The 22,378-nt window shown below is 40.0% G+C and overlaps 1 protein-coding gene across 7 annotated transcripts in view; it reads left to right on the top strand.

The window, feature by feature from the left end:
- Nucleotides 1–1,690: 1,690 nt before the first annotated feature.
- The window catches only part of fnip1 (folliculin interacting protein 1), a 42,648-nt gene continuing 21,960 nt past the window's right edge, over nucleotides 1,691–22,378 (top strand). The window contains exons 1-7 of one of the 7 annotated variants that reach the window (XM_077224764.1): nucleotides 7,772–8,060; nucleotides 9,661–9,729; nucleotides 12,206–12,335; nucleotides 17,819–17,929; nucleotides 20,760–20,863; nucleotides 21,382–21,456; nucleotides 21,915–21,994. In XM_077224764.1, coding sequence (XP_077080879.1) covers nucleotides 9,689–9,729; nucleotides 12,206–12,335; nucleotides 17,819–17,929; nucleotides 20,760–20,863; nucleotides 21,382–21,456; nucleotides 21,915–21,994 — 541 coding nt within the window. In that variant the 5' untranslated portion in view covers nucleotides 7,772–8,060; nucleotides 9,661–9,688. Of the gene's footprint in view, nucleotides 1,923–7,718; nucleotides 8,061–9,660; nucleotides 9,730–12,205; nucleotides 12,336–17,818; nucleotides 17,930–18,663; nucleotides 18,685–18,756; nucleotides 18,772–20,759; nucleotides 20,864–21,381; nucleotides 21,457–21,914; nucleotides 21,995–22,378 lie in introns of those variants that run through there. The other 6 variants (XM_077224766.1, XM_077224763.1, XM_077224765.1 and 3 more) reach the window with 6 other exon arrangements.

Here is a 22,378-nt window from a genome sequence, read left to right as displayed (position 1 = left end):
CTAGACAGTTATTATGAAGGCAACCTAAAATCAAGATTTAAAAAAAAAAAAAAAAAAACATAAAATGACTTTTTACAGTCCACAAATAAATAACAACATAGAAAAGTAGTGATAAGACGGATACAACACACAACAATAAGTAACAAGCAACATCAGCACACAACATAGGCTAAAACATAATGAGAGATTTCAAAGTCTGACACAAGACAATCTGCTCGCAAGCAACAATTCACAGTAGGCAGTCAGTAGTCTAATGTGCACATATCTGATTATCAATTAGCCAGTTCTTAAGCTGACCAGTAAAAGAACGATACGTGTTTGTTTCTCTTAAAAAGTATTCCATGATTCACAGTGTCGAAGGCCTTTTTAAGCTCCAAGAAAATTGCCCCCACAATACCCCCCGTATCCATCATGGATTTAATGTTTTCCAGAAGGAAAAGGGTAGCAGTCTCTGTTGAATGGTGAGCTCTAAAACCAAATTGCATAGGATGCAGGCTAAAGTCACTGTTGTTCAAATAAAAGACTATTTTCTCTGAAACCCACTTCTCCATCACCTTGGATACAACAGGCAAAATGCTGATAGGTCTATAGTTACTGATAATCTCCTGCTTTAAAAATTGGTGACACAATAGCAGCTTTCCATGTGTTTGGAAAAATCCCTTGAGATATTGAAAGGTTTATGATATTTGTAATGGATGGAGCTAAGCAGTCCTTTAACGACTTGAGCATTATAGAGTCCATTCTGTAACAGTCCTTAGCTTTGGAAGTCTTAAGTGTTTTAATTATCCTTAATACCTCTTGCTCGGAGATGTTACTTAAACAGAATTGGGGTTTAGAAGTTTGGAGCTGACAGTCCACCAAAATGTTATCCTTTGTTTCAGTGAAACTTTGAGTAATCTCATCTACAGAGTCTATGAAGTATCTTTTAAAGGCTTCAGCCATTTCAAAGGGATCCTCAGATATTTTACCATGTAGCTTTAACTGTAGTTGCTTTGATGATCCAGTGTTATTTACACCAATTAATTTCTTAATATGCTCCCAGATTTGTGTAGTATTACCTCTAGAGGAATAATACTAATAAAAAAAGTGTGCTTTAGCGTTTCTTAATTGTCGAGTAACCCTATTATGTAACATTGTAAACTTTTGTCTATCAATTAATTAATTGGCAATTTAAACTTCAGAAAATCTTTTAGTACAAGATCTCGGTCCTTCATCAGTTTCAGTAAGTCTGTATTATATATTTTGATGAATGATTTGAGTCAAGTGAGTAAATTAGTGTGTGTGTGTGAGAGAGAGAGAGAGAGAGAGAGAGAGAGAGAGAGAGAGAGAGAGAGAGAGAGAGAGAGAGAGTGTGTGTGTGTGTGTGTGCCTATGTGAGTGAGTGTATCTGTGGTGAGTAGCAATTATGATTGTGTGTGTGTGTGTGTGTGTGTGTGTGTGTGTGTGTGTGTGTGTGTGTGTGTGTGTGTGTGTGTGTGTGCGTGCGAGAGAGAGAGAGAGAGAGAGTATTAATTATGATTTATGATTTGTTTTTCACGTATGGCGGAAATAGGTTCCTCCATACAATACAACATCGCTTTCAAATGCAACTCCAAAACATCAACACAGCCATTCTGACCACGTGGTCTAAAAACCAAAATATCAGCCAACCAGGAACGCGGAAGGGAGCGCAGCAGATAAACAGCCAATCGGAGCTCAGTGGCGTTGCCAAGCAGCTCGTGTGACTAACGGCAGTCATATGACTGCCCCACAAATGGAGTCCGTGTGCTGGAGTCGAGTGTGCCTCAGGAATTAAACACAAACAGGAGTTTTCCTTCAAATCGTGGGTCCATTATGGCGCCCACGCTGTTTCACAAGCTCTTCAACAAAAGAAATGGGCTTTCACCGCCCGCGAAGAGCAGCAAAGAGGACTCGGTGTTCAGGTACGTGTCGAGCAGCTTCCGGAGAGCACATATCATCACACACACTCCAGTGTGTTTTCTCAAGCTCTGTGGATATATGTGTCTGGGTTTAGAGTCGTGTTCTTTGTGGTTTTGTAAGGTTTTCTCCATCTGTAGCCTCTACGTTTAGCCTTACGCTGATTGGTTCGTTTAACCCTTTGTTGTCGCACGTCACTTTTCTCTAAACGTATTATTTGTTCCTCAATGCTTTTGTTTTTGACGCAGTTATTGTGTTCTGTAATAAAACGCAATGTTGTTTACTCTCATAAAGGCCAGATTTCACTGCGTTTATTGAATGTATTTGCCGTTGGTGATGATATGTGTGCGTGCGCGAGACTGGCACGTGACCGCGTCATCAAACAGGCTCGCGCCGTCCGTGGATTCGCGCGTTCACACTGAGTTAGTTTAGTGGATTTGCTTTAGATTTATTTGCACTGGACATTGCGTTAACATTAAAATCATTCCTGATGCATACTGACTTTCATCTTTATCTTATTTTGAGTGTTAGATTATAAACATTTAGAAGTAAGTTTGGGATTTAAATGATCCTGAAGGTTCTCAAGCTTTTTAATTCCGAGGTCCCTCATTGTCAAATATTCATATACTCATATAATCTTTTGCCACTGAACATTGCATTAGCATTTCTGTTGCATGCTGACAGTCATCTTTATCTTATTTTTTGAGTGTTAGATAAGCATTTGGAAGAAAGTTTGATCCTGAGGTAAAGCTCCTATGGTTCTCAAGCTTTATAAACTCCAAGGACCGTCATCGTCAAATACTATTTTTGAAGATCCTCATTATATTTATAATACTTCCGCTTCAATGACAGAGCTTCTTATGTTGAATGCTTTTTATTTATGGAAAATAGGAGTGTTAATATTTTTGGAAAATTCTTTAAAATAATTAAAAATGAATTGATACAGTAGCTGATTGTTCTACATGGTAACTTTGCACTTTTTATTACTGGTGAAATATAGTTACTGTTCTTGTTCATAAAGTAGTTAATTCTGTTTTTTCTTTTTAAGGATTTTACTTACAGATTTTCACTGTGTAAAATGTTGTAGCGCTCATCAATTGTGTGTGTGTTAGGGGTGTAACTGTACACAGTACTCATTGTATGGTACGAGATTGTACAGGAAAAAAAGCAACAAATCCCCAATGCTTTCTTAATGTATTTTGAACAGACAGTAGTGTGAATTACAGTGTGCTCCAGCTATCGGCAGTGAGTGTGTAGTTTACTGTACAGCCGTCTTTACTGTATTACACACTGAGCAGTGAACATAAAGCACTCTTGCAGAACTCATATTGTTTTGAAGGGCTGATAAAAAAACAAAAGGCATTTGGTCACAATCAGCTACAAAACTGAAAAGCATCTACTGAGAAAAATAGTTTTTCTGCTACTTTTCAAAAAGTCAAGCTTCCTTGTGTTGTGTAAAGTCTTGAGCAACAACATTACCCCATTGTAAAAACACAAAAACGTGTGAGCAAAAATTTAGGTGAGATAAATGTAGTTTAAGAAAAAAGTTATATACATACACATTTATACATTTCCATGCCCTTTCCTCATCTGGAAATCACACTTTTAAAATTCCCTCATGCAGTGTGTTCAGTTTATCAAAGAAAAAAATGACTTGAATCAAAATAAAACCAGCCGTTGTTAATGCAACAGATTAAAATAAGAAATATGATCTCAACTTCCCAAACCACGGTGAACCACTGAAAACATGTACGCCACTAACTCTTGGGTGAAGCTTCAGTCGGGTTTTAAATAGAAAAACAAAAGTCTTACTTTATAAATGACTAAAAAGATGTATTATGCAACAAAGCACGCCTGGATCATTCAAACGTTTCGGAAATAAGCCGTCATCATCAGTGAATCACGCAACGCTTTCTCTAGATATCTTTAAAAGAGTGAGTTTGAGTTCAGTGATTACCAGCCGTTTCTCATTACAAGCGTTTCCAAACTTAATCACCAGATTACAATCAAATGATTCAAACAATCAAGTCCACATCAGAAAAACACCCAAAAAGCAGATGCAAAATAAACCACATCAATATATCAACAAAACCACAAAATATTCAACAAATCAATTGCAACGCATACAAATCATTACTTAACAATAGAAGTTTACAAAACGTTCTATCCCAAAAAAATAAAATGGGAGACGATCCGACACATCAGGCCAAAAGCCGTTCATAAAACCATATCTTCATTCATCTTCACACAGCAAAGAATGTCAATATTGAAGTGACGTAAGAACAAAAAATATACACAACACAATCTGTTAAAAGAAAGGTCAAAATGAGTGCGGCCATTTACGATTAGGCTACGTGTAGACTTGATGAAGCTATCTGAGGATACACACCAGTTTTGGGATTGTTGTGACGGCTAGATGTGAAACGGTTCAGTGCTGCAGTGTGTGTGTGTGTGTGTGTGGTGACCTCGTGACCTCATCCTGATCTTCTCCAGCAGTGAACACTCAGATGTGTGTTCTGATCCAGAGAGAGCGGTCATGTGTAGATATCAACTACAGACTGATTACTATTTTAATTTGCACCTTTTTTTTTTTAAGGTTTAAGGGTGGCGTGACCAAAAAAAGTGTTTAATTAAGTTTGAAAATTTTACAAATTCTGTGACTTCACTGTTGACTCTTCAACACCTCATATTTGAAACAGTAAGTGTTTTTGATTTGCTGTTCCAAAATGTGACATTCTGTGACTTTATTGTGCCTTATACAGTAAACTATATATATTTGTAATTGGTGCATGTCTCATGACCGGAGAGAGTGTGTCAGATGAGAGGATTGTGGTTCACGATGTCAGCATGTGTCATTCTTTCACATCCAGATCATGTGAGTGTGGATTGTGGTGTGTCTGTAGTTGTTCAAGGACAATAATGAGGAATGTACTAGTGGTTTTAGTAGAGCTGCGTGATTAATCGTTAAAAGATGGCGATCTGGATTCATATACCCACATGATCTTATTCCTGAGTGACAGCGATTCGCCGGTGTGTATTCAGCATTTTACACAATCACATCGTCACTCAGTTCTGCGTTGGCTGATCCAGAGACAGCCGTTGTCATGCACAGGTATGAAACCACACAGTATCGTTATTTCTGTCACAAATATTCAGATCATCACAGAAGTACTGGGATAAAAGCTTAAAGTTCAGATAAAACACTGAGGACTATTGTTAAAAAATGTATTTGTCATTCATTCATTCATTGCGCATAACTATTCTCCTACATTGGTTCTTTATTTGTTTTAAACAGCAGACTTAATAATTATCTATTTCTGGTCATAATTAGGAGATAATGAGCGTATGAACCGTTGTGCCGCTGCTTATATTGATCACACAGTAAAAATGGCCAAAAGCAGTCGTGTGTGTGTGTGTGTGAGAGTGTGAAGCGAGCACTGGTGGCGTCGTCCTGCTCCACTTCACACACGCAGAGAAAGCAGGATTATAGGAGGACGAGATACTCGTTTATACCACACTTTTTATTCATCAGGAGAACCGCTCGTTCAGCGCGTCATACGTCATTACGCTATTTCTACGTCATTACTATTTTTCCGTCATTACGCTATTTCTCCGTCATTACGCTATTTCTCCGTCATTGCGCTATTTCTCCATCATTACGCTATTTCTCCGTCATTACGCTATTTCTCCGTCATTACGCTATTTCTCCATCATTACCCTATTTCTACACCATTACGCTATTTCTCCGTCATTACGCTATTTCTCCATCATTACCCTATTTCTACACCATTACGCTATTTCTCCGTCATTACGCTATTTCTCCGTCATTACGCTATTTCTCCGTCATTACGCTATTTCTATATCATTACGCTATTCCTCCGTCATTACGCTATTTCTACGTCAATGCGCTATTTCTACGTCATTACGCTATTTCTATATCATTACGCTATTCCTCCGTCATTACGCTATTTCTACGTCAATGCGCTATTTCTACGTCATTACGCTATTTCTATATCATTACGCTATTTCTGCGTCATTACGCTATTCCTCCGTCATTACGCTATTTCTACGTCAATGCGCTATTTCTACGTCATTACGCTATTTCTACGTCAATACGTTATTTCTACATCATTACGCTATTTCACTGTCATTACGCTATTTCACTGTCATTACGCTATTTCACTGTCATTACGTTATTTCATTACACTATTTCTACGTCATTACTAGGGCTGCTACTAACGATTATTTTGATAATCAATTAATCGGACGATTATTTTTTCGATTAATCGGATAGAAATTAAATTAGATTTTTTTTTATTATAACTAAATAAAACCGTAAATCAGGGTATTTATGTGTAAAAGTGTACTTTAAAAAGTGCAAAAGCCACACATTGAGTTTTACTAATATCAATATTTGCATTGTTTTTAATGATAATTGCTGATGGCAAGTTGACAAACATGATTATTGTTAAAAAAATGATATCCAACATATTATGTTTTAACACAATTTTTGTTAAAACAAATTTACACAGACATGTTGTTCAGATGTGAATATCTGAACTAAAAACATCTAAAATATATAATTCATTTAATTTTTATTTAAAATTAATTATATATAAGGAATATAAGGATAAAGAATATAATATATATTAAATATATAATATATAAAAGAATATAATATAAGGATAAATTGATTAAATAAATATAGAAAGACTGAAAACAATTGTGTGAACGTAGAGCCGCAGTAGATCGCGTTTGAAAAACAATTAAAACTTAGTAGACAAATGCTATAAAAAGAGAACGGAATGGAGGTAACGTTACCCAGCAAGCTAACAGGCTTGAGTAAAGGACAGGAGAAATTATGCATTAGTGCACAAGCATTCGCTGAAAACCACTGAGTACAGTGACTAAAAAACAATATTTTACTGCTGCTGTTATTAACTGCCTTTATATTTAGTGCTTCGCTTTGTAAACACCGTTTTAATTTAACCTATTTCTGCGGTAGCGCTATTTTAATCCATCACTTACGTTGCGAGCGAACTGATTGCGCAACCTGATGCTCGAGACAAAATACAGACATCCCAAGATCCCGGAAGTCCCGGGAGTCTCCCGCATATTGATTGCGGCTCCCTGATGCCCGCGAATTAGTTCAAACTCCCGAAATCTAGAGCGCGCAAGCAAGAGCGCGCATGCGAGACAGAAGAGACTGCTCCAAACCGTGTAGCGCGCGCGCTCGGCAGAGCGCCTGAGGGAGAGAGACCTTGCGTGTGTGTGCGTACCAGTAAACGCTCCCCGTGACGTAAGCAGACCAACTAATCGATAATGACATTGTTGACAACGATTTTCATAATCGATTATAATCGATTTTATCGATTAGTTGTTGCAGCCCTAGTCATTACGCTATTTCACTGTCATTACTCTATTTCATTACGCTATTTCTCCGTCATTACGCTATTTCTCCGTCATTACGCTATTTCTACATTACGTTATTTCTACATCATTACGCTATTTCCATTTTCTACATCATTACGTTATTTCTACATCGTTATGCTATTTCTACGTCATTTCACATGAACAGTCTTTCAGTGTCATTTTTCAATCCGATCTAGTGTTTACATGTTCACTCCATCGGATTAGAAAAGGAATAAACCACTCCTTTCAATCCAAACGAAATCTGATTGGGATCGAGCTCAATCCGATCGAGTAAGGTGTTTACATGAAGGCTCTCAGTCCGATTGAGCCGCCAACCCCGTCACTGACGGATAATTTGTTAGCATGTAGACGTAGCCAGCGCTGGAGTCTGAGAGAGTGTTGACCAGCTGCTCCTCCAGCTATTATTGTCCCGTCGGCTCTGGTGGAGCTGAGAGGAATGTGGCCTGGAAACATTCCCATGCATGCGTTCAGAAGCGGCTAGCGGACAGGAACTGCGTCACGGTCTGGATGGTTTCTTTACGTAACGGCATGATCCGCTCTGACCTCCACACACACACACACTTGCTGGAGAGGTTCAGTCCGCATGTCCAGCTCAGCCTGGGTCTCGCCTCACACACTCATGATGTTCTGTGAGTTTAGCTCAGCGCTATTCTCCTCAGCGCTGTGTGCGGAGGACTAGCGAGGATGGGGACGCGCGCACAGACACACAGGTACTGACGCCGGCTTGGGTTTAATGAGATCAGTCTTGTTGTGTAGCGCTCAGCAGATTAAGCACTTCCCCCCTGAAAATAACAGTTAATCCACTGTAATGAGGACAGATATCCTTATCTTTACAGTCTAATGTGGGGGAAATGGCAATCATTATTACTACAATGATAAATATTATTGGTAACACTTTATTTTACAGTGTCCTTATTGCACGTTACATGTAATTACTGTAGTAGTAACTATAAAATATGCAATTAACCCTAAACCAAATCCGGTAATACTTTATTTTAGTGTCCTTATTACATATGTAACGTGTACTTACCATAGTAATAACATTAACCACACTAATCCCATAGTAAGTACATGTAGTTGCTTAATATTACTCAGTACTTAAATATATAATTACACTGAAACAATGACACCTTAAAATAGTGTAAACCTAAATCTTAACCCTATACTAAGTCTATGTAGTTAATTATTATTACTCAGTACTTCCATGTATAAATTACACTGTGACACGGATACCTTAAAATTAAATGTGACCATATTATTTATAGTAGTAGTACTAAACAATTGTTCATTTATGTGGATGTCCAGCAATGTTGTGCATTACAAAGTAATTAATTACTGTAATTTAAGTACTTTTCCCTTAAAAAGTATTGTCAAGTCACCTTTATTTATATAGCGCTTTTTACAATACAGATTGTATCAAAGCAGCTTTACAAAGATAACAGGAAAATAATGCAACAGAGTTTGTTTCCAGAAGAAAATAGCATCACAGTCCAGATTAAGAAAGTTCAGTTATGGTTCATTTTTGTTATTAATTTAGGCTAGTTATAAATATATAGCCGCTCTGGAGAAACCAGTGATGTTGATATTGTAAGGGACACCTCTTAATTTTTCCGCAATTTAATTATTTCTTCTGATGTAATTGCTTGCATGTATAAGATTTTTGGGCATCGCATTAAAATTTTATAATATTTTTTAGCCTATAGCTTTGAAGTGTGACGCACTTTATAAAGTCCTTGAAAATTGCTTGAATTTTTCTCTCAAATGTTTGTTTGCATGAACCCTGAAATGATGCACATTTGAGTATTTCTACCAATAATAATAATAATGCTGCAATAACATTTACAAATTTTGTAAAATTAGTCAATATGAAACCACTTGATAAAAATACTTCTTGATTGAACGTTATCGTATTGTAATGTTGTGCACAGTTAATAAGAAAAGCACTAACCAACAGGTAAACCTGTGTGTGATCATGTTTTATGTGGTAATGCAAGCCTTACGGGACTGTAGTGCTGCATAGTCTGAAAATAAAGTGAACTAACTTGAAAGTAAAGGATTTAGAGTGTGTGATTGATGCGTGTCCAGTGACAGCCGAGTACATGTGTGTTAATGCTGCAAACACACACTTCAGAGGCTCGCACTGCTGGGTTTGCCGTGGAACTGATTACATATTCAAAAACTTGTTTAAATGCATATTTGCTGAATGCTGACGGTGTTTGCTAGTGTATTACTGTGTGCCTTTCTATTTCTAATAATAGAAATGCAAATACAATACTTTTCCATATGTTGATTACTTCCTTTGTTTAACAGCTGTCAAATTTTAAAAGACAACTATTGAATGAAGATGGAAAACGGGAGGTCAAATCCTGGCATTCTCAGGTCTGTCGAAATAAACGTCCCGCTTCCGACACACAAACTGATTGGCAGATATTTAAAAAATACTTAAATAATAAAAATGTAATTAAATATTAAGAAAATAAAAAAATTACTAAAAAAAAAAAGCCACATACCAGCTTTGCCTAAATATATTGGTCGTTGACTGTTGAATGATTGCTTTAAATCCTAGAGCTGAATCTGTGCTTATAATTACTGTTATCTGGCCTGTCTTTGAGAAACTGAGCCCAGTGTTGGAAACTGTTCACTTTACTTTAATGTGATCAAGACTGATGACAGAAGATAGAGAATAGAGATGAGTATTGAGTTATGATCTGTTCTTAAGATCAGCTGTGAGGATTATGATCTGTGATTGAGTTTTCATGATTTGAGATTGTGAGTCATGTTGTCTTTGTGTTCAGCTGGTGTGTGCGTGTGTGTGCGTGTGTGTGCGTGTGTGTGCGTGTGTGTGCGCGTGTGTGTGTGTGTGTGTGTGTGTGTGTGTGTGTGTGTGTGTGTGTGTGTGTGTGTGTGTGTGTGTGTGTGTGTGTGTGTGTGTGTGTGTGTGTGTGTGTGTGTGTGTGTGTGTGTGTGTGTGTGTGTGTGTGTGTGTGTGTGTGTGTGTGTGTGTGTGTGAAACCGCGTTAGGATGGTAGGTCATCCACAATGATGCTGTTGTTTGTCTGTATTCCTGATGAAGTGGATGATGTATGTGTGTATGAGTCCAGTCGTCGGGAATGTGACAGTAAACAGCCTCTCTTCACCTGCCCTGTTGAGCACAGAAATAACCCGACACACACACACTCATACACGCACTCACACAGGCTGTTGGTGTGGGAGCGGAAAAAGTCCAGTTGTATCAAATTTAATATAGTAAAATATCTTAAAAGGCATAAAAAAATTATTTTTCATTTCGAGAGGTCTTAAATTTGGATTTATCATGGATTCACTGCATTTACGGCCACCAAGCAGAGTTGTATTTTTCGAATAATAAATACAGATCGAATATTCGACTTTTCGTGCACACCCCTATTTAAAATATCTTAAACGGTATAAGAAAAGTCTATATTAATTTCAAGAGGTCTTTAAATTTGGGCTCAGAAAAACAGTAATGGTGATACGGCTTAATGATTAAACTTTAAAAGGCGATGATTTAATTGTGCCCGCTGATGCTCGTTCTACAGACTCGCTCTTTCAGAGAAGTTCACAATGATGAACAGCCCACATTAATGCCAACCTATTGATTTATTGTTGATGAATTATGACAGTTTACTTTATGATATTTCCCTGCAAAAAGCACAGCTTCATTAGCAGAGTAAACGCTGTATTTCTGCTGGTCCAGCGCCACCTACTGGCAGAGAGTGAGTTTGTGTTTTCATTCAGCTGGTGGATCGAAAAGAAGCTAATGTACATCAGAAAATCTGATGAAGTTCATGTGTTCATGCCCACATATCGTGAGACGTCCTTGAGTATGTTTATTGTACAGGGCTCCAGACTAACTAAAATTTCAGGAGCGCAAGCAGAAAATGTTCCCCCAAAATAACTAATACTGACAATTTCTTTAATAAATAGACTTAACGTATAGATATTACAATGTGCAGTTTTTTTTTTAAGTTCACAGGCTCCAGACTAGCATCTGAGGGCAGCATTCACTGCTTGGCCACGTTGTGGTTGCGGCAGCGCAACCTAAATAAATATCTGGTCGCACCGGCAAGAAAAATGGTCGCAAAATGCGACCAATTGGTTGCAGTCTGGAGCCCTGTATATGACAGACACTAGTCCATATCACGGTTAAAGTGTGCAGCCCTATATCTGATTTATTCCCAAATGTGCATAATTCTATGACATTCTGCATTAGGATATACTATAAATTTAGTTTTTTTGACTAAATTTCCACGATTCCGTCTGTGTATTCCACCTCTCTTCCTCTTTACTTCCTGTCTCTATGAAGCTCCCCCTTCTGAAAAGCACACTGTGCTCTGATTAGTCGGCTGGATCAGTGTGTTGTGATTGGTCGAATACTTCGAGTGTGTTTGGGAAATGTCCCCCCTGAAGTGACTTAAACTGCTCCAAAAGAGAGTCAATGCCATAAACCCCCATATTAAAATAACCAACTTTCAGCAGAAAAAAACATGTTTACAGTCTGGTGCAAAAAGTGGTTTTGGTCTATATTGCTTATTTTGCCCTTCGTGATGACTGTGAGGGGGGTGCATTTTTTAATAACTCATCCGTTTAAATGATATTAAGCCTTAAATTTCTGCATAATTAAGGGTGTGGCCACTTGAGTGACAGGTGGATTGCCGCTGATGTCACTACTAGCCGTTTGTCTGCTGTCTGTTAGCGTCACCTTAGCTAATCTGCCTCTCGTTTATCCGGGAGTGACGCCCACTTTGGGCTTCAAAAACGCCAGGGGTGACGTCACGGACACTACGTCCATATTTTTATACAGTGTGTTCTCACTCGTGTGTGTGTCTGTCCTCAGCTGGTCCTCGCCAGAGCTGGAGCCCAGTCAGATCCGCCTGATCGTGTATCAGGACTGCGAGCGGCGCGGCAGGAACGTCCTCTTCGACTCCGACACCCGGAAGAGAAGCATGGAAGAAGCTCCCGTCACGGTTAGTGTGTGTGTATGTATGTATGTGTGTGTAGGGATGCAGCGATTAACCGATTTCACTATTAACCGCGACATGGTTACTTTATCGTAAAGAGTCAGCTACACCGTGCAATTGAGGCTACTACTGTACACTCTTGAGGCTACTACTGTACTCACTTGAGGCTACTATTGTACTCACTTGAGGCTACTACTGTACTCACTTGAGGCTACTACTGTACTCATTTGAGGCTACTACTGTACTCACTTGAGGCTACTACTGTACTCACTTGAGGCTACTACTGTACTCACTTGAGGCTACTACTGTACACTCTTGAGGCTACTACTGTACTCACTTGAGGCTACTACTGTACACTCTTGAGGCTAATACTGTACACTCTTGAGGCTAATACTGTACACTCTTGAGGCTACTACTGTACTCACTTGAGGCTACTATTGTACTCACTTGAGGCTACTACTGTACACTCTTGAGGCTACTACTGTACTCACTTGAGGCTACTACTGTACTCACTTGTGGCTACTACTGTACTCACTTGAGGCTACTACTGTACACTCTTGAGGCTACTACTGTACTCACTTGAGGCTACTACTGTACACACTTGAGGCTACTACTGTACACTCTTGAGGCTACTACTGTACTCACTTGAGGCTACTACTGTACACTCTTGAGGCTACTGCTGTACTCACTTGAGGCTACTACTGTACACTCTTGAGGCTACTACTGTACTCACTTGAGGCTACTACTGTACACTCTTGAGGCTACTACTGTACTCACTTGAGGCTACTACTGTACACTCTTGAGGCTACTACTGTACTCACTTGAGGCTACTACTGTACACTCTTGAGGCTACTACTGTACTCACTTGAGGCTACTACTGTACACTCTTGAGGCTACTACTGTACTCACTTGAGGCTACTACTGTACACACTTGAGGCTACTACTGTACACTCTTGGGGCTACTACTGTACTCACTTGAGGCTACTACTGTACACACTTGAGGCTACTACTGTACACTCTTGAGGCTACTACTGTACTCACTTGAGGCTACTACTGTACACTCTTGAGGCTACTACTGTACTCACTTGAGGCTACTACTGTACACTCTTGAGGCTACTACTGTACACTCTTGAGGCTACTACTGTACACTCTTGAGGCTACTACTGTACTCACTTGAGGCTACTACTGTACACTCTTGAGGCTACTACTGTACACTCTTGAGGCTGCTACTGTACACTCTTGAGGCTACTACTGTACACTCTTGAGGCTACTACTGTACTCACTTGAGGCTACTACTGTACACTCTTGAGGCTACTACTGTACTCACTTGAGGCTACTACTGTACACTCTTGAGGCTACTACTGTACACTCTTGAGGCTACTACTGTACTCACTTGAGGCTACTACTGTACACTCTTGAGGCTACTACTGTACACTCTTGAGGCTACTACTGTACACTCTTGAGGCTACTACTGTACACTCTTGAGGCTGCTACTGTACACTCTTGAGGCTACTACTGTACACTCTTGAGGCTACTACTGTACACTCTTGAGGCTACTACTGTACTCACTTGAGGCTACTACTGTACACTCTTGAGGCTACTACTGTACACTCTTGAGGCTACTACTGTACACTCTTGAGGCTACTACTGTACACTCTTGAGGCTACTACTGTACACTCTTGAGGCTACTACTGTACTCACTTGAGGCTACTACTGTACACTCTTGAGGCTACTACTGTACACTCTTGAGGCTGCTACTGTACACTCTTGAGGCTACTACTGTACACTCTTGAGGCTACTACTGTACTCACTTGAGGCTACTACTGTACACTCTTGAGGCTACTACTGTACACTCTTGAGGCTACTACTGTACACTCTTGAGGCTACTACTGTACACTCTTGAGGCTACTACTGTACACTCTTGAGGCTACTACTGTACTCACTTGAGGCTACTACTGTACACTCTTGAGGCTACTACTGTACACTCTTGAGGCTACTACTGTACACTCTTGAGGCTACTACTGTACACTCTTGAGGCTACTACTGTACACTCTTGAGGCTAATACTGTACTCACTTGAGGCTACTACTGTACACTCTTGAGGCTACTACTGTACTCACTTGAGGCTACTACTGTACACTCTTGAGGCTACTACTGTACTCACTTGAGGCTACTACTGTACTCACTTGAGGCTACTACTGTACTCACTTGAGGCTGCTACTGTACACTCTTGAGGCTGCTACTGTACACTCTTGAGGCTGCTACTGTACTCACTTGAGGCTACTACTGTACACTCTTGAGGCTACTACTGTACTCACTTGAGGCTACTACTGTACACTCTTGAGGCTACTACTGTACTCACTTGAGGCTACTACTGTACACTCTTGAGGCTACTACTGTACACTCTTGAGGCTACTACTGTACTCACTTGAGGCTACTACTGTACACTCTTGAGGCTACTACTGTACACTCTTGAGGCTACTATTGTACTCACTTGAGGCTACTACTGTACACTCTTGAGGCTACTACTGTACACTCTTGAGGCTACTACTGTACTCACTTGAGGCTACTACTGTACACTCTTGAGGCTACTACTGTACACTCTTGAGGCTACTACTGTACACTCTTAACTATGGCAGAAGCTTTTATTTCCACCAAAGAAAGCCTGAAGTCGGCAGTCGATGTTCTAGCTGAGCCCCAGCGCCAGTTTAAAGCAAACGTTATTTTAGAACATTATTTCCATGCTCATGCATTATACAGCATTGTTTATTCAAAAATATTCACAGTCTGTCAGTAATGCTCTGTTTACTTCCTGTCTCTATGAAGCCCCTCCTTCTGAAAAGCACACTGTGCTCTGATTGGTCGGCTGGATAAGTGTGTTGTGTTTGTTCGAGCGCTTCGAGTGTGTTTGGGAAATGTCTCGCCCCTTACCATAACCACCAGTTTAACACACTACTAACTAACTCAACCAGGCCCCGCCCCTTTATTCTGCGTATGAATTATTTAAATGAGGAATATTTTGACGTGTTCGTTCCCAGAAGAAACTCAAGTTTCTTTTTCACTAAAGAAAGATACAGTAAACATGGGAAAAAGCCTTATATTTGATCGTAAAAACCCTGCAGATTCCGTGCTCATGCATTATACAGCGTTGTTTATTAAAAAATATTCTCAAACTTGGTAACTATATCATGAATTATGTTATATATTCCGATTGTCAAATATGTGGAAGTGAATGTGTTGAGCGTCTATGTATTTTATCAAATGTTTGTTGTATTTATCAGTGACGCACTGAACATTTGCACCGGTGTGATCGTATGCGTCAATCAATCGTGTTTCTGGGATCATTTTTACTAAAGCCTCAAACAAACAAACCAAAATAATTCACATGATTTTCTCAGGCCAGATGTAAAATTATTAAAAAAGATGATTAAAATATGTATTTCCAGTTTATTTCCCTCATACTGACATGCATATATGTAAAGAGCAGAGGTCAGCCTTTTGTAATTCCAAAGGGAGAGATGGGACTTTTTTTTTTTTTTTTTTTTTCGCTGTATTACTGTTATTTCAAAATGCAGCAATAAATAACTCTCTAAAATCTACTAATTCATGTAATTTTATACATTTTTGTAAAATTAATGAATGCATGATAATCGTGAAACCGTGATTGTTCCTCAGACTATAATAATCTATAATGGTTGCATCCCTGTGTGTGTGTGTGTGTGTGTGTGTGTGTGTGTGTGTGTGTGTGTGTGTGTGTGTGCATTCCTTCACATTCACATGACGGCAGGTGTGTCTCTGCTCTCGCTCTCGGTCACGTCTGCAGGTTGTTTGTCATCATCTGTCATGTGACCGCAGACACACAGATGAGCTGACCCACAAATGAACGTTTTCCAAACCTGATATTGCAGATATCAGTCAACAGGTTCCATCTGATGTTGGTGTGTAATGCAGCCAGATGAATAATGAAGTGTGTGTGTGTGTGCATGTTCTCCTCTGTATATCTGCAGGTATAGCCCAGAGACTTGTGTGTGTGTTTGTGTGTGTGTGTGTGTTGGGGAGAGGCTCTGGAGACGCTGATAGGGACTCAAGCTAAAGCTGCAGTCACATGACACTTAGAGAGAGAGAGAAAGCAAACAGCCCAGCTCACGAGTTGTTAAGGAAGTCATATGACCGTCTCACATGATCGAGTTTCTTTGTGCTCTTCAGATGAGGCTCGGCATGAGCCGTTAGTGACACTGAGCCGCACACACACGCACACACACACACACTCATTCACTCCAACACGTCACACAGATCACTCTTTATTCAATCACATTCACTGAATATGCTGGCGTTAAACTGCATTCAAGTTGAAGCATAAAAAGTGTGTGTGTGCACACTCTGTCACATGATGTCACACTAACTCCAGCATACAGCTGTGAAAACATGACCGAAAATAATCATTTTACTTTTCCTTAGATCGCTTTATATGATGAACAGATTTAATTTAGGCTTTTCTTCATATAAATATTGATCAATGCACTTGGGAACTTTTTAAAATGTCAAAATGTTGGTTGTGAGTTTCAATGGAGGGATATTGTTGGTGTTTTTGAAGATCAACATAACAATAGTGTGTTTGAAAGTGAGTAAATTATGAGTTAAACTAGCCCTTTAACCCTTTAACTACTGTTCATTCAGTAACCGCTCTGATGGATTCAGTGAATGAATAATCGGACTGATTCAACTATGCTTGTGAGTCGTTTTGAGTGATTCATTTAAAGAACCGACTCTTAAACAATGTTCAAAAGTTTTGGACGTTACTTTTTTTTTAATTGTTTTTAAAAGATGTCTCCTCTGCTCACCAAGGCTGCATTTATTTTATAAAAAAACAAGTAATATTGTTAAATATTATTCAAATGTAAATCAGTTGTTTTCTATGTGAATATATAGTAAAAAGCGTAATTTATTCCTGTGATCAAAACTGAATTTTCAGCATCATTACTCCAGTCTTCAGTGTCACATGATCCTTCAGAAATCACTATAATATGATGATTTGATGCTCAAGAAACATTTATGATTATTATCAATGTTGAAAACGGTTGAGGACATTTATTTATTTTTCTCCAGGATTTAATTAATACAAATTTGAAATAGAATCTTATTTTATAATTAGTAGTCTGACTGGGCTTATTTTAGAATTATACATTTGTTTACTGTAATTTTTAATCAATTTAATGCATCCTTGATGAATAAAAGTATTCATTTATTTTATCCCCCCCTTACCTACCCCACACTCTGAATGGCGGTGTACATCTGATCATGAATCATTAAACCGCTCAAGCCGAATGTTGTTTTTGTTATTTTGCTCTAGTGTGTCATCACATTCAATTCAGACTCTTGATTAAATAATTAATGACATTAATTAGCGTTCCAGACAAAGTTAAACCTTAAATGTGTTTTCTCGATGATGGTGTAGGGTTTGCTGATTGTGTGCGTGTGTGTTGTCTGCAGAGGGTGTGTGTGGAGACGCAGGGAAAGTGTTGTGCGCTGAGACCCACGGGTGGCAGCTCCAGTTCTCTGGACAGCAGCTCCTCCGAGCCCAGAGACCAGACCCGCTTCCAGGTGAGCCCCGACACACACACACACACACACTCACACACACACACACACTCTCTCTCACACTCACTCCGAGCCCAGAGACCAGACCCGCTTCCAGGTGAGCCCCGACACACACACACACACACACACACACTCTCTCTCACACTCACTCCGAGCCCAGAGACCAGACCCGCTTCCAGGTGAGCCCCGACACACACACACACACACACACACTCTCTCTCACACTCACTCCGAGCCCTTAGACCAGACCCGCTTCCAGGTGAACCCCGATACACACACACACACACACTCACACACACTCTCTCTCACACTCACTCCGAGCCCTGAGTCCAGACCCGCTTCCAGGTGAGCCCCGACACACACACACACACACTCACACACACACACTCTCTCTCTCTCACACTCACTCCAAGCCCCGAGACCAGCCCCGCTTCCAGGTGAGCCCCGACACACACACACACACACACACTCTCTCTCTCACACTCACTCCAAGCCCAGAGACCAGACCCGCTTCCAGGTGAGCCCCGACACACACACACTCTCTCTCTCTCACACTCACTCCGAGCCCAGAGACCAGACCCGCTTCCAGGTGAGCCCACGACACACACACACACACACACACACACTCTCTCTCTCTCACACTCACTCCGAGCCCAGAGACCAGACCTGCTTCCAGGTGAGCCCCGACACACACACACACACACACACACACTCTCTCTCACACTCACTCTGAGCCCAGAGACCAGACCCGCTTCCAGGTGAGCCCCGACACACATACACACTCACACACACACACTCTCTCTCTCACACTCACTCCGAGCCCAAGAGACCAGACCCGCTTCCAGGTGAGCCCCGACAAACACACACACACACACACACACACACACACACACACACACACACACACACACACACACACACACACACACTCTCTCTCTCTCACACTCACTCCGAGCCCAGAGCCCAGAGCCCAGACCCGCTTCCAGGTGAGCCCCGACACAGACATACATACATACTGTACATACATACATACATACACACACACACACACACACACACACACACACACGTGTACTCACTCCCGTGCATGAGTAAAAGTGCTGATACCCTATTAAAATATAACTCCTGTGGAAGTATAAGTGCTCATTTTCAGTTTTAATTGAGTTGCCTGCACTGGTCAGTAGTCGGCACAAACAAGAGAGATAGTGCCTTTTAAAGTCCCCCTATAGACCCCTTTTCAGTTGGTAAACATGGTGACTTTTTTTGTGGGCGGAGCTTAGGTGGAGGCAGAACGATCCCTCTGGCCGCTTCACTAACGTTAGTTTGCAAGTTTTGTTAGCTTGTTTTTTAACAATGACTGGAGAAAATCCAATTTTATCTTAATGTGCAAGGTCACTCACTGTCCAGGACCGCGATTGTTATTTGCAAAAGTTTATTTTAACGGACGGAACCAGATTGGCTGACCCGTACATGCTCACTCAATGGATGGACGATCTGACAGGATTAACGTTAACGCTAGGCTACCTCCGGTTGAGTGGCCTGACTTCTACACCTACCCGATAGAGAAACAGAGCGTAAAGAGAAACTGAAGGCATATAAATCTTTAGATGCCTATAACTATGTGCTGAATGGTTATGTACAAGACTTGTGTCGTACGATCCGCAGTTCTGCCTAGCCAGCGCCAAGAAGACGACGATGTAAAGAGTGACTTTACGGTGCATTTTTAATGATGTGAATATTTTCTAGAAATAAAAATTCCAGATACAGCATATTAATTTTTCATTGATTCTAGCACCCAACAACACAACAAGATGACATTTAATAATAATAATACTAATTTGAGCTCCTCATTATGTAGCCGAATCTGTGCTGGTTTGTATTTGCCGCCTCCAGTTTCCCCTTTGTTTTGCCTCCAGCTAGCGCCGTGACGTAACTGTGACGTCCGCGCAAAAGGGTTAGGGTTAGTCAATAGTCAATAATTATTGACAAATTATAGTCAATAATTTATTCCTTAAATCTCATTCTTTCTTAAAATATCTTTAATGTAACTCGACACCCTTGCCTCATTTAGTATTTGCGTGGTTCTATGAATATGCAAATGAGCCCCGCCTCCACTCACTCACTCAGCTCAGAGATCCACTCGTTAACGATCACACGTTGATCTGATTGGTTACAAGGTAGTTTGTGACGTCAGAAACACCAGCGATTTCAAACCGTGTTTTTGAGACTGTCTTTGGTTCACTGCAGTTTTAAGGAGAAAATACTCAGCAATGCTGTCGACTTATGCATTTGCACATGGTTTGTCTTAAAGCGTATTAAAAACACCACATAGACATATAAACAAAATTAAAAGCTGGATTTTCACCACAGGGGGACTTTAAGACAACAATGTTAGTATTGTAATTTTACTGTCTCTGATTTAATGAGTCACTCGCTCGTTTTCATTCACTCCTTAAAGTGAACTATATTAGCGCAGTAATGCAGGGAATGGTGAGTGAGAATAAGAGGGCGATTTCAGACACAGCTACTGTCTTTATGAATGGATCAGTGAATCATTCTTCCGTTCAAACGACTGAATCAACACAACAGTTTAGTGTGGGACTATTTTCTTTGGTCAAAAACAGACAATATTGAGTCTAAAATGTAACTCTTGTATATTGAACTGTTGTATAAAATCAGGACTTACTTGAAATCATGCTGATATTCAGAAGAAAAGAAACAGTGATATTGCTTAGCTGTATAATTTGGAACAAAACTCATATAAGGCCTGTTTATTTATTTATTTACTTTGCAACGTTAGTGAACAACTGTGCTCTGTGTGTGTTTCCCACAGGCCTCGTCGCGGTGCGCGTCAGACGCTAACATGCTCGGGGAGATGATGTTCGGCTCGGTGGCCATGAGCTACAAAGGCTCGACGCTGAAGATCCACCAGATACGGTGAGACTGAAGCGAGCGGCTTACGCATATCACAACCAGTGTTGGGGAACGTCACTTTTAAAATTAATGCATTACAACATTACATTACTCCCAAAAAAGAAACAAATTGTTACTTTTTATGAAGAGTAATGCGTTACATTACTTTTGCGTTACTTTTTCTCACCTGGGCTTGGCTTGCTTGTTTGTTTTTTAATAACAACAAAAAAGTTGTATTTTTGGCAAATGCTACGGCCCTTTCACACCAAATGTGACATGAATATTCCTCAGGCAGAAGGAAATGCATTTTTACGCCTGTACGGTAGAGGCTTTATTCACTTTATTTCTCTCAACATGGGGACAGGAGAGCTGTCAGTCAAAAAATGTGACAAAGTAACTAGCGCTTCTTATTTGAAAAAGTAACTTGGATATTTTGAGATATTAAAAAGTAACGCGTTACTTTACTAGTTACTTGGAAAAAGTAATCTGATTACGTGTGTGTGTGTGTGTTTGTGTTTGTGTGTTTGTGTGTTTGTTTCCAGATCTCCTGCACAGCTGATGCTCAGTAAAGTGTTTACAGCCAGAACGGGTGGCAGTGCCTACGGGAGCCTGAACACGTAAGCTCACGCTGACCGCTAGATCCGTTGCCTCATTGCTGTTTTATTTAGTTATTGGAGGTTTGCATAGTATTCTGAATCTGTATTTCACTGTTTTTATTGATTTTGAGGAATATTGTATTTTGTTTTTGTGCAAATGAGATGAGTAAATGCATGCTTACCTTTAATCTAGAACTACAATAACCGTCATGTTTTCACACAGCACACACAAACACACACACACACACAACGCGTCTGCACTTCGAATCGTCTCAACATGAGGACAGGAGAGCTGTCAGACAATAAATGGGAAAACAAAATAACTTGCGTTAATTATTTGAAAAATTAACTCAAGATATTTTGTTGTAAATTTTTAAAAGTAATGCATTACTTTAATAGTTACTTGAAAAGTAATCTGATTACGTAACCCAAGTTACTTGCAATTCGTTTCACCAACACTGCTGTCGATTGCTTTGCAGACTTCAGGACAGTCTGGAGTTCATCGGTCAGGACTCCGGCGCGCTCCGGCCCGAGCACAACGGCTTTCTTGGAAGCATAGGTAACTAAACCAGCTTGAAGTTACTCCAGACACATTATTGTTACCAAAATTAACCCTGAGCTATGTTTATAGTTTCAGCTGTCCGTTTAAAAACATTCTGTTTTATTCTCATTTTCATTGTATAATTCTTCATGACGTTTTGATCTCAGTGTTTCCCCACGTTACATGTATATGCTTTATGTGTCTATCCTCTTCCATTGTGTGTAATATTTCATATGAAATCGTCACAAAACTGCTTTAAACATGTGATTATGTGATTAAGACTCATGGTGCCTCTCGGAGAACATGTCCAGGTCATATTTTACATCTCAACTGTTTGACCCAAACTTTGTGTTTAGTTCATGATTTAGCACTTGCATAGCTTTTTATTTCTTTAAAGAAATT

Source organism: Siphateles boraxobius, unplaced genomic scaffold (assembly GCF_051911475.1).
Source record: "Siphateles boraxobius isolate OS27281-9 unplaced genomic scaffold, OSU_SipBor_1 92, whole genome shotgun sequence".
In the NCBI taxonomy this organism is placed as follows: Eukaryota; Metazoa; Chordata; class Actinopteri; order Cypriniformes; family Leuciscidae; genus Siphateles; species Siphateles boraxobius.
The sequence above is the reverse complement of the archived record's forward strand: the minus strand, read 5'-3'. Positions and strand labels throughout refer to the sequence as shown.